The 13,559-nt window shown below is 44.9% G+C and overlaps 1 protein-coding gene across 3 annotated transcripts in view; it reads right to left on the reverse strand.

The window, feature by feature from the left end:
* LOC134345477 (unconventional myosin-VIIa-like) overlaps positions 1 to 13,559 on the reverse strand; it is a 218,210-nt gene that overhangs the window by 132,362 nt on the left and 72,289 nt on the right. For all 3 annotated transcript variants that reach the window (XM_063046193.1, XM_063046192.1, XM_063046195.1), the window contains exons 18-19: positions 3,753 to 3,845; positions 1,937 to 2,031 (exon numbers count right to left, since the gene is read on the reverse strand). In XM_063046193.1, coding sequence (XP_062902263.1) covers positions 1,937 to 2,031; positions 3,753 to 3,845 — 188 coding nt within the window. The remainder of the gene's footprint in view (positions 1 to 1,936; positions 2,032 to 3,752; positions 3,846 to 13,559) is intronic.

Here is a 13,559-nt window from a genome sequence, read left to right on the forward strand (position 1 = left end):
ACTTCCTCATCCAGGTCATTTATAAAAATCAGGAAGAGAAAGGGTCCCAGAACAGATCCCTGAGGCACCGATCTCCATGCAAGAATCTCTGAAGCTCCTTCCTGGCTACTTCATAAATTCAAGAGCCCTGCCTGATATTTGCTTCCTAAACCTTAAGTATAGTTCCTTCTCTTTCTTGTCTAAGTGTTCAGCTCTTCTTTCACCTTGCTATCCTTTCCCTGCCTCAATGGGACAAACCTATTCAGAAACTCCATGCAAGTGCTCCGTAAACAATCTCCACATTTCTGCTCTGCACTTCCTTGAGAGTATCTGTTCCCAAGTTCCTGCTCAATTTCATCACAATTAGTCCTCCCACATTTAAATATTTTTACATATTGTCTGCTGCTATCCCTGTCCAAGTCTATGTTTGAGGTCAGTGAGTTGTGGTCACTGTCTCTGAAATGCTCACTTACTGACGGGTCTGTTACGTAACTAGGTTCATTGCTGTGCACCAAATCCACTATGGCCTCTCCTCTAATTGGCCTGTCCATATATTGCATCAGGAATCCTTCCTGGACCCACTTAGCAAATTTTGCCCCATCTAAACCTATTGCACTAAGGAGGTGCCAATTAATAGTAGGGAATTTGAAGTCACCCATGACAACAACCCTACTATTTTAGACCTTTCCAAAATCTACTTCCTGATTTGCTCCTCAGAGTCTCTGTTGCTACTGGAGAGTCGGCTGAATACTTATAGTAGAGTGATTGCTCCCTTCCTGTTTCTGACTTCCACCCACACTGACTCAGGGGATGATCCCTCCACCACATCCTCCTTTTCTGCAGCTGTGATACCATCCCTGATTAGTAATGCCACTCCCAATCATCCACCCTCCCTCCCTCTTTTAACATGCAACACCAAAACATCAAGCAAGCAACCCCGCCCTTAGCCCAGGCAAACCTCTGTAACAGGCAGAACACTGTAATTCCAAGGCCATGTTCTCCATTTATCACCCTTGTTCTTAATAATTCTCACATTCAAGTAAACACATTTAACCCAGCTAACTACTCTATTTGTGCCCCATCCACTGCCCATCCTTCCTCAAAGTCCATCTACATATTGCAGCTACCTTTACATCAACTGCCTCATCATCGGACCTAACATCTGGTTCCCATCCCCCTGCCAATCTTGTTCAAACTCTTGTCAGCAGTCCTAGCAATCCTGCCCACAAGGACATCGGCTGCACTTAGGTTCAAGTGTAACCCATCCCTTTTGTAAGGTCATAACTTCTCCAGAAAAGATCCAAGTGATTCACAAATCTGAAGCCTTACCCCCTGCACCAACTCTTCAGCCATGCATTTGTTTGTCATATTCTTACCCTCACTGGTGCGTGGCACAGGCAGCAATCCAGAGATTACTGCCTTGAGGGCCTGCTCTCCAGCTTTCTCCCTAACTGTCTGTATTCTCTCTTCAGGACTTAATTCCTTTTCTTACCTATGTCATTGGTACCAATGTGTTCCACGACTTCTGGCTGTTCATCAGTCCCCCCGCCTCCCCACCAGGAATGCTGTCGACTTGATACAAGAAGTCTCTGACCCTGGCACCTGGGAGGCCACTTACCATCGAGGAGTCTCACTCTCATCTACAGAATCTCCTTTGTGTCATTCACAGCCTCTGAAGCTAAACATAATCCTGTGATCCAACTCAAACTCTCAACACAACCTGAACTTAACCTCTGACATGGGACAGAATCCCTGCCCTTGACCCAAAGAGTTGCATTAATGATCATCCAGTTACATGGTACATTTGACAACCCCACACAAACATTTCAAATGCTGAATGATAGATTGTCTTGGAGCATTCCTTTGTTTGTCTGCTGCTCAACATTGATATGTTTATAACCAGTGTGGTTGCAGTATTTTGGATGGTCCACACAGGTGTGCGTTTGTGCAGACTTGCCTGTCTTTGTAAGCACGTAGGACTTTCTGAATCATCAGGACCTTTGCTGTCAAGATTCTATCTTGCTCAAGTTCCAAGGTCAGGTGCTCGCTCTCCTGGAAGACAGGCAAGACAATTGATGAGTTCAGGGCACAGGGAGGTGCAGGGCAGGGGAGGTAATGGGCACATACCAGGGTCCTAACAACAGTTTGAATGAACTCAATAATGCTGGCAATCATTAGCACAGTTTGGCCTATTGGTTATTTCCAACAGTATTTTAAACTATTCCTCTTTGTATTCTCACTCTTTGAACACTCCTTAACCCATTCACCAGGGGTTCCTTAGACAGCATTTGCATCTCCACAGCACTCCCGGCCTCACCCATTCAGAGATATTCCCTTTGTCGTATCCAGTCCTCCCTAATCTTCTCTACAAATCTAAATTGCTTTTCTCTCCACCAGGGTTCTGATGAAGATTCTTGAACCTGAAATAATAATTCTCTTTCTTTCTCTCTCTCTCTCTACAGTTGCTGCCTGACTTGCTGTGTGCTTCCAGCATTTCTGAAATGTCAAATTCTGTTTCTCTCTTCATAGATGCTGAGTGTTCCCAGCAGATTTAGGAAAGTAAATCATGTCACATCCCACTCTCTTTTTGTTTAGCCATCTATTTTCAAGTCAATATGTAAGTTTTATTTGAAGCAATCAGAGCCAAGGACAGTAGATGTTAGGTGGTATAGTTACTCCTCTTACTACATTGTGTCTATAAAACCATCAATATTTTATACTCTGGAGCTTTTCACCTGGTGTCAATGACTTTAACTGAACACCAGTGTCCTTTTCACCCATGACTTCCCACAGCTCAGTTCCTTGTTAATGCTGAGTGGGGCGATGAGGATTGTAAAATACTGCACCCATGTTGCAAGCAAATATTGCTTGCCTTAAAGATAAATTTTCAACAACAAATAGTCCTTGAAAAGTGGCTGATAACAATAGTTAAAAAGAAAATCCATTCTGAGAATACGCCAGGACATGTTTTACAATGTGCTTATCCCTATAGCTCCTGTTTCATCACCAAAGGAGGCAGGAAGAGACAGATGATCCATACAGCATTACAGGACTGAAGGGCTTTTCATGTTGAAACCATCAGACTGGGAGATCACAGGCACGGGAAGAGCCGGAGACTGTGATAGCTCCATAGAATTCCAGGCTTCTGCGTCCCTTTTCCTAATCTATCAGGCAATCTACAGGCCAGCTGGCCACAGTGATCTCCCAGCCTGAACAAAAACATGGCAATACAACCAAAGTAAAACTACTGTGTTGCGATGGGTTATGTGGGTTAAAATCTGTGAGTCTCGTCAACACAACAGTGGGGCAGTGGGTAGAGTGGGTTCCTCACCGCACCAGGGACTCAGGTTCAGTCCTGACCTCAGGGAGTTTGCATGTTCTCTCTAGGACCATGCGGGTTCCACCACACCCCCCGTACCCGTCCTCGTCCTCGTCCTCATGGCTTAAAGATGTGTGGGTCTCAGGGTCTGAGCCACAGTAAATTGTGGGTGAGTGCTAGAGTCTGGGGTCTAGGGGTAATTGATGGGAATGTGGGGAGAATACATAGTGCAGAAGGGGCTTGATGGTCAGCTTAGATTTAGTGGCCATGTCTCTCTAAATCGGGTGGCACTATACCCAGCAGACTGCACAGACAGAACACCTAGTTCCAGGTGCTGGGATATGGTACTATCATCGGGTTTGAAGGTTTCCCTCTCTCACCCCACTTGGTGATAAACAGGGAAGCTTGCTTCAGCATGTGTTAATGGCCTGAAGGTCCTCCAGCTAATCACAACCTTAAGAAAGATCTTTGTCTTCCCAATCTTCCAACCTCCATCGATTCCAATCACCGACTCAGCAATCTGTCTGCAGCAGCTCTGGACGTTGTCCTGCAATTACAAACAGAGAAGTGGATTGTTGGGGAAATATAGACTGCAATTAAAAAAAGCACAGGTGGCAATGGCATGCACTACTGAGGTCCCAGCGGCAGATAGCGACACACTGCTTGGCTGCACCAATATAATGGGAACACCAGACTGGACACTTGTCTCTGTCCCTTCTCTCTCTCCCCAGTTTTCTCCTCCACCACCCCCCCCCGCCATCACCCTGTTTTTCTCCACTCTTCCGCCTACTCCATCTGCCCATTACCCTTACATTCCTTCCACTGGTTCCCTCACTGTTCCATCTGCTCTCCACACCTCCCCCCCACCTGGTTCCACATTCTCTCTTCCTTTCCTATCAAACCCCGTCATTTTTCTTGCCTCCACCTTTCACTGCAGTCTCTGACACTATTCTCTCCCCTTCTTACACCTACCTATCACCTCCCCTCACCTCAATCCACCTGCCATCTCTTGCTCTAGCCCTTCCCTTCCGATCTTTATGCTGGCTGTCTGCCCTCTACTCATTCAGTCCAGATGAAGGGTGTTTTCCATTTCCCTCCGCAGGTGCTGCCCTGACCTGCTGAACTCCTCAAGAACCTTGTGTGCTGCGTGTATCTGCTTATTGAGTTTGAGCCTTGTTTGGGATGTTCCTCTGTCAGGAGGCTGGCTGTCTCTGAGCATTTGGCTGCTAAAGAAACTGATAGCTCAGACAGACAGAAATTTCACCATATCATAATCCAATGACAAAGTGAAGGATCAGAGGTGGAGAGAATCAGTAACTTTAAATTCCTGGGTGTCACTATTTCAGAGGATCTGTCCTGGGCCCATCATATAAACATAATTGCAATGAAATCACAACAGTGTCTCTACCTCTTCAGGAGTCTGTGGAGATTTGGCATGTCATCAAAAACTTTGGCAGACGTCTATGTATGTGTGGTGGAAAGTGTACTGACTGGCTACATTACAGCCTGGTATGGGAACACCAATACCTTTAAACAGAAAATCCTACAAAAGGTAGTGGATTTGGCCCAGTACATCATGGGTAAAACTCTCCCACCATTGAGCACATCTACATGAAACACAGTCATAGGGAAGAAGCATCCATCATCAAAAGATCCTTACCAGCCAGGCCATGGTCTTTTCTCACTGCTGCCATCAGGTGGAAGGTACAAGAGCCTCGGGACTCACACCATCGAGTTCAAGAACAGTTACTACCCCTCAGCCATCAAGCTCTTGAACAAAACTGGATAGCTACACTCATTTAACTTCTAGTGTTTCCACAACCAATGATCTCACTTTAAGGATTCTTTATCTTGTTGTTTCATGCTCATTATTTATTGCTATTTATTTGTATTTGTATAGTTTATTGTTCATTGATCCTGTTTACAGTTACTGTTCTATACATTTGCTAAGTATGCCCGCAGGAAAAAGAATCTCAGGTTTATATGTGGTGACATGTATGTACTCTGATAATACATCTTACTTTGAACTTTGAACCTTTTGGAATAGAAGAAATTTGTGGGAGTCGAAAGATCTATGGCTGTGTGCCTGGAGACCAGAGATCTTTGAGCACAGAGCTTGGAAGAAGCAATGGACTTTTAACATCGTAAACCAACGAGTTGTTTGTTACATTCCCCCTCTCGCTGTGAAATGGACGCGCCTCTTTCTCCCTTATTAGGGAGAGAGAGAGCCTGTGGTATGTCAGATACCGGGTGAACAAGTAGTCTTTGGGGTACTGCAAGTCTGTGTCTTTGTTGTTGCTTTGCTGCACGCTTGAGTGCTTAGTGGCAGGTGCCGATGTGTTTTTTTTGCTGGTGGGGGGATGGGGGATCGTTGCTTGCTGCTGCTTGTGCGCGGGAGGAAGGGGAGCTTTGGGGTTCTAACATTTAACTGTCATTCATTCTTTGGGGGCACTCCTCTGTTTTCGTGGATGGTTGTGAAGAAAAAGCATTGTATATTGCATACATTCCTCTGACATTAAATGTACCTTTGAAACCTTTGAATTCCAACCTTTCTATCAAGCCAGACCTGCGATGCGGAAGCAGTGGGGAGTTGCTGCTTGCACGTGTAAGGCAGGTTGAAGGGCCCCACAGCAATGAACTTCTCACTGAACATAAAGAGATAGCATTGCTTCACAGCCAGAACCAGAGCCCGAGGAGGAAGGGGAACAGGAGGAAGCCGAACTGATACAGAATGAAAGGGGATGTGAGATAGTGAGGTTAGCTGAGACAAAATACAAGAGTGACATAAGAATAAACAACAGACAGGCTACAAAAAAAAAACAATATTTTCATGCAAGTCCAAAAGCAGATGTAACTATTTATGCTTCTGTGGTAGCACACAATCTCACAAACAAGACCAAATCATAACATATTTACAAAGAAGTCATCTTGGCCATTTGATCCATCCTTCAGTAAACCGACCCATCTTGCCTTTCTGCACAAAATATGCTGGTGATATTAAACCTGATTCTGATTCTGTAGAATCAAAATGCTTCTTTAACTGGGATCAAACTCTTTTCCATAGATGCTGCCTAGCTTGCTGAGTTCCTCCAGCATTTTGTGTGTCAAACTCTTTCCTATTCAAGTTGTGCATCTGAACTTTGACCTGTGAAGGATTCACTGATGACACAGAAGCCTCCTAGCAAAGGTCAATCTGCTAGCCAGAAGAACCCTGACCCAGGTTTCCAACACTGCCACAGTGACGACAGTCTGTTTATAATGACATCAGGCCACACATTAAATGGATCCGTTACAGGTCAGAACTCGGGACAGCAAAGAGGAAGGTCATCTTGATCCAGGGTCTCCACCTGAAACATTGACCATCCCTTTTCCCGCACAGATGCTGCCTGACCCACTGAGTGTATGCAGAAGTGGAAAACCAAGATGGTGCTGGAGTGTGGCGACTCATTACAAGCTGCTTTCAGCAGATCTACACATTACACCTGTTATAATCATTCTGCTCTTTTAAATCTAAATTCTATGCAATGTAACTGTATCTGCCTTCCGTATCTGCCTTCTGTTACTGCTTTTTCCTTTGAACTACATTGATGTACTTATGTTTGGAAAGATCTGTCCTGGTTGGTATGCAGAACTAAATTTTTCACTGCATCTCAGCACATGTGACAATAACAAACCAATTTCCAGTATGTGAGGGTGAATGAATATGGACTGGCAGCACAAACCATTGACACTCAGCCCGAAAACAACCGAATACATATATTCAGGCAGAGGGCGATGTGCAAGGGCTGAAAGGTTATCAGGAATTAGATGCAATGAAGGGAGTGATTAATATTGAAGACAGACCAGCTATAACCATATTGAATGGTGCAGCAGGCTTAAGTGGCCGAGTGGCCTACTCCTGCTCCTAATTTTGATGCAGCGTCCCCTCTTTGGTTGGTGATGATGGGTAGGTCGATACCATGCGCAGTTCTGTAGTGAGTAGGGAGGAGAAAGTTATGTAAGAAGTGCATGCAGGAAGGGGCACTGTAGTCGCTAACAGGTCTGCAGGGTAAGCGCGGTTGTGTCAGAGACTGCTCGCATGGTATCAGCCCTTGTTCTGGAATTCTCCACATTAGTGGAGCTTTCCCCACTGGTTCTTACAATATCTAGTGGCCCAGGCTACAAAGGGTCAGATTGGTTCTCGTCTGGCAAGGATGAATGTCCCTCTAGAACCAGTACAGCTCAGAGCTCTGCCTGGGACAAGGAAGTATTGTGATAGTATATCTGACTCCTACAAGTACCCCAGTCTCCCATGGACCTTATTAATAATTATCAGCCTGTGCCCAAATACGACACTTCCATTAATAGGGAAAAAGCACTCTTATCTGCCCAACGTTGCAAATCTTTATGGACCTGACTGGATCATGATCATCTCTTTTTCTCACTGCAGTAGGAGCACCAGGTTAGGCGAGAAAGGTCAAAGTTCATTCAGTCTTCAGCATCATATCTCCCCTCTCTTTCTTCGCTTTCCTTTGGTCTGGGCACCCTTTCTATCTGGCAATTTGCCCTTCTCACTGGGTCTCCTGCTCCCCAGAAGCACCTTTCTAACTTACTTTCCATACCTTTAGTAAACTGACTTGACTAGCTTATTGTAACTTTTTTCTCCCTCTCCCTCTCTTTTCCATCGGAATACTGTTTATTCCGGGTAACCCATTTCATATTACATAGAAGGAGGCTATTCTGCCCATCAAGTTTATGCCTTCTCATCTCCTGCAATCTACTTCTCTCATGTGCCCGCTATCTCTCCCCCAGTTTTCTTGCACTCCCTCACATGGGACGGGGTGTAATTTACAGTGACCAGTTATCAATTACCTATCAGCACGTTCATCCATTCTGCAATGCTTCCCACAATATTCTTTGGCAAAAGAATAAACCAGGGAAGGTAGTGCACTCGTGGCTGACAAGGGAAATTAGAGATAGTATCAATTCCAAAGAAGAAACATACAAATTAGCCAGAAAAAGCGGCTCACCTGAGGACTGGGAGAAATTCAGAGTCCAGCAGAGGAGGACAAAGGGCTTAATTAGGAAAGGGAAAAAAGATTATGAGAGAAAGCTGGTAGGGAACATAAAAACTGCCTGTAAAAGCTTTCATAGATATGTGAAAAGAAAAAGATTGGTTAAGCCAAATGTAGGTCCCTTACAGTCAGAAACAGGTGAATTGATTATGGGCAACAAGGACATGGCAGACCAATTGAATAACTACTTTGGTTCTGTCTTCACTAAGGAGGACATAAATAATCTTCCGGAAATAGTAGGGGACCGAGGGTCTAGTGAGATGGAGGAACTGAGGGAAATACATATTAGTAGGGAAGTTAAACGCAAACAACAGGAATTCTGCAGATGCTGGAAATTCAAGCAACATACATCAAAGTTGCTGGTGAACGCAGCAGGCCAGGCAGCATCTATAGGAAGAGGCTCAGTCGACGTTTCAGGCCGAGACCCTTCGTCAGGACAGGTCTCGGCCTGAAACGTCGACTGCGCCTCTTCCTATAGATGCTGCCTGGCCTGCTGCGTTCACCAGCAACTTTGATGTATGTTGTTAGTAGGGAAGTGGTGGTAGGTAAATTGAAGGGATTAAAGACAGATAAATCCCCAGGGCCAGACGGTCTACATTCCAGAGTGCTTAAGGAAGTAGCCCAAGAAATAGTGGATGCATTAATGATAATTTTTCAAAACGCTTTAGATTCTGTACTAGTTCCTGAGGATTAGAGGGTGGCTAATGTAACCCCACTTTTTAAAAAAGGAGGGAGAGAGAAACCAGGGAATTATAGACTGGTTAGCCTGACATCGGTGGTGGGGAAAATGCTAGAGTCAGTTATCAAAGATGTGATAGCAGCACATTTGGAAAGCGGTAAAATCAACAGACAAAGTCAGCATGGATTTGTAAAAGGAAAATCATGTCTGATGAATCTCATAGAATTTTTTGAGGATGTAACTAGTAGAGTGGATAGGGGAGAACCAGTGGATGTTGTATATTTGGATTTTCAAAAGGCTTTTGACAAGGTCCCACACAGGAGATAAGCATGCAAACTTAAAGCACATGGTATTGGGGGTATGGTATTGATGTGGATAGAGAATTGGTTGGCAGACAGGAAGCAAAGAGTGGGAATAAACGGGACCTTTTCAGAATGGCAGGCATTGACAAGTCGGGTACTGCAAGGCTCAGTGCTGGGACCCCAGTAGTTTACAATATATATTAATGACTTAGGTGAGGGAATTAAATGCAGCATCTCCAAGTTTGCGGATGACACGAAGCTGGGCGGCAGTGTTAGCTGTGAGGAGGATGCTAAGAGGATGCAGGGTGACTTGGATAGGTTGGGTGAGTGGGCAAATTCATGGCAGATGCAATTTAATGTGGATAAACGTGAGGTTATCCACTTTGGTGGCAAAAACAGGAAAACAGATTATTAGAAGATTTGAGTACAGGAGCAGGGAGGTACTACTGCAGTTGTACAAGGCCTTGGTGAGACCACACCTGGAGTATTGTGTGCAGTTTTGGTCCCCTAATCTGAGGAAAGACATCCTTGCCATAGAGGGAGTATAAAGAAGGTTCACCAGATTGATTCCTGAGATGGCAGGACTTTCATATGAAGAAAGACTGGATCGACTTGGCTTATACTCGCTGGAATTTAGAAGATTGAGGGGGGATCTTATTGAAACGTATAAAATCCTAAAGGGATTGGACAGGCTAGATGCAGGAAGATTGTTCCTGATGTTGGGGAAGTCCAGAACGAGGGGTCACAGTTTGAGGATAAAGGGGAAGTCTTTTAGGACCGAGATGAGGAAAAACTTCTTCACACAGAGAGTGGTGAATCTGTGGAATTCTCTGCCACAGGAAACAGTTGAGGCCAGTTCATTGGCTATATTTAAGAGGGAGTTAGATATGGCCCTTGTGGCCAAAGGGAACAGGGGGTATGGAGGGAAGGCTGGTGCAGGGTTCTGAGTTGGACGATCAGCCATGATCATACTGAATGGTGGTGCAGACTTGAAGGGCTGAATGGCCTACTCCTGCACCTATTTTCTATGTTTCTATGTAACATAGTCCAGTCTTTTCCATGCAAGACCCTCAAATTACACACTTGGGCTATCTAAGAAACTCTGTTTTTATTTCACAGGAGGTTCAGGAGGTCCCTATGCTAACAAACTTCATAGTCAGGCACGGCAATTCAAACGTGCAGGAACATAAGGAGCTGCAGAGAATGGTGAACTCAGCCCAATGTATCACTGGCATGTCCTTCCCCACCATCAGTAGAACCTACATGAGGCCCCATCCATCTCCTCACAGCTACAGAAGCCACATCACCAGATTCAACAACAGCTACTTCCCTTCAGATATTCAATTCTTCAAGCAACTGGCACAACTCTAATAAGTACATCAGTACAGGAACACTATCACAACTTTAACCACTTTGTACTACTTTGGGTTCTTTTTTTGGATTTAATTATGTTTTTGTTGTAAAAATTTTATATGGCTTACATTTAATTCAGGTTTTTCTTGTGGAGTACATGATGGGACAGCCTACTCAAATGTCAACAAGACAAAGGAGATGGTTATCAACTTCTAGAGATCTCGCATCATTCCCACCCCTCTTTATATCACATCATTCACACCCCTATTTATATCAGCACCATAGCAGTGGAAACTGTGAGCAGTTCACACTTGTGGGTGTGCACATCTCACACAATCTCCCATGGTCCCAGAACATATCTTGCACAATCAAGAAAGATCATCAACACCTCTACTTTCTGAGGAGGCTGCAGCGAGCTGGACTGGGCATAATCTGGATTTACGTTAATCTACAGATTCACAGTAGAGATCATCCTAACATGCTGTATCACTGCATGGTACTGTCAGTACCTCCAGTAGAACTCTGTCTTTTTGTGTGTTTTTCCCCTAGCTGTCAGTCTGTGGTTTTGTATTTCCACGTGCTCCTGCTCTACTCCTGTCTGTCTGTATCTTGTTTTACGGCGGTTGGCATCCAGCTTAATGGTGCATTACCGCCACCCTCTGCTCCAGAATGTGCACAAGACATACATTCTAAATCCCTTCACCCAATCGCCCGCGCACACACACATATATATATATACACACACACAAACCTACACTTCACCCTCCCATCTTTGACCATCCTAGTATCCTATTCCTGTTTATTCGTCATATTCTATAAAAAACCCCTGTACCCCTTAAAAACGCTAAAAATACCCGGACTTGTGCTCTCTCACCCATGCCCAGCAACCCTTTTAATGTGAATTCTTGCATCCCCAACTCCCTTAATTTATTTCTCATCATCTCTCTCTGTATCCCACACTTGCTGCAACTCAGAACTACATGTTCTACTGACTCCTCTTCCTGACATTCCTCACACAATCCTGTCTGGTGTTTCCCTATCATTTTCAGTGTTTTGTTTAATGCACAATGCCCCAGCCTTAACCTAGTCCACACAGTTTCCTCTCTTCTATTTCCATTACCTACCCTAGTAACTGCAACACTCTTTTGTATTTGATATAAATGCCTCCCTTTCCCCTCGGTGTCCCATCTTTCTTGCCACCTGCTCTACTCCGGCCCCTGTATTACTGAGTACTCCACCTCTCACCTGTTTCTCATTATTACCTGTATTGCTGTCACTTCTGTCTCATTGTGCTCCACCTATCATCTGCCTCTCTGTTTATTGCCCTGTGTATTTTAGTCCTGTGTTTTCACCTATTTGTGCCAGATTGTGCCAGTGAGTTTTCTGGAGCCTTTCCAGCATTTGTATCGGAACTTTGTCTGTCTGAACATCAACTCTGCCTGTTTCCTGATTCTGGTTTTTGGATTCCTCTGGATGTTCTGATCTCGGCATGAACTTTGACGCCGACTTTGTTTTCACCTCGGGATTTGTTACTCAATTAATATCGCTGTGTGCACAGTACTGGGTCTGTGATTGGATCCCTGCTCCAGCATCCTGACAGGTACAGAAACTGAACTGTGGTGGACAGGAATGCGATGTGTAGCCAAAACTCCCCAATGCATCACTGACGCCCACCTACCCGCTATCAAGGAGATACATAGAAACATAGAAAATAGGTGCAGGAGTAGGCCATTCGGCCCTTTGAGCCTGCACTGCCATTTATTATGATCATGGCTGATCATCCAACTCAGAACCCCGCCCCAGCCTTCCCTCCATACTCCCTGATCTCCGTAGCCACAAGGGCCATATCTAACTCCCTCTTAAATATAGCCAATGAACTGGCCTCAACTGTTTCCTGTGGCAGAGAATTCCACAGATTCACCACTCTCTGTGTGAAGAAGTTTTTCCTGATCTCGGTCCTAAAAGGCTTCCCCTTTATCCTCAAACTGTGACCCCTTGTTCTGGACTTCCCCAACATCGGAAACAATCTTCCTGCATCTAGCCTGTCCAATCCCTTTAGGATTTTATACGTTTCAATCAGATCCCCCCTCAATCTTCTAAATTCCAACGAGTACAAGCCCAGTTCATCCAGTCTTTCTTCATATGAAAGTCCTGCCATCCCAGGAATCAATCTGGTGAACCTTCTTTGTACTCCCTCTACGGCAAGGATGTCTTTCCTCAGATTAGGGGACCAAAACTGCACATAATACTCCAGGTGTGGTCTCACCAAGGCCTTGTACAACTGCAGTAGTACCTCCCTGCTCCTGTACTCGAATCCTCTTGCGATAAATGCCAGCATACCATTTGCCTTTTTCACCGCCTGCTGTACCTGCATGCCCACTTTCAATGACTGGTGTATAATGACACCCAGGTCTCGTTGCACCTCCCCTTTTCCTAATCGGCCACCATTCAGATAATGATCTGTTTTCCTATTTTTGCCACCAAAGTGGATAACTTCACATTTATCCACATTAAATTGCATCTGCCATGAATTTGCCCACTCACCCAACCTATCCAAGTCACTCTGCATCCTCTTAGCATCTTCCTCACAGCTAACACTGCCACCCAACTTCGTGTCATCTGCAAACTTGGAGATGCTGCATTTAATTCCCTCATCCAAGTCATTAATATATATTGCAAACAACTGGGGTCCCAGCACTGAGCCTTGCGGTACCCCACTAGTCACCGCCTGCCATTCTGGAAAGGTCCCATTTATTCCCACTCTTTGCTTCCTGTCTGCTAACCAATTCTCTATCCACATCAATACCTTACCCCCAATACCATGTGCTTTAAGTTTGCACACTAATCTCCTGTGTGGGACCTTGTCAAGAGCC

The sequence above is a fragment of the Mobula hypostoma genome, chromosome 4, assembly GCF_963921235.1.
Source record: "Mobula hypostoma chromosome 4, sMobHyp1.1, whole genome shotgun sequence".
In the NCBI taxonomy this organism is placed as follows: domain Eukaryota; kingdom Metazoa; phylum Chordata; class Chondrichthyes; order Myliobatiformes; family Myliobatidae; genus Mobula; species Mobula hypostoma.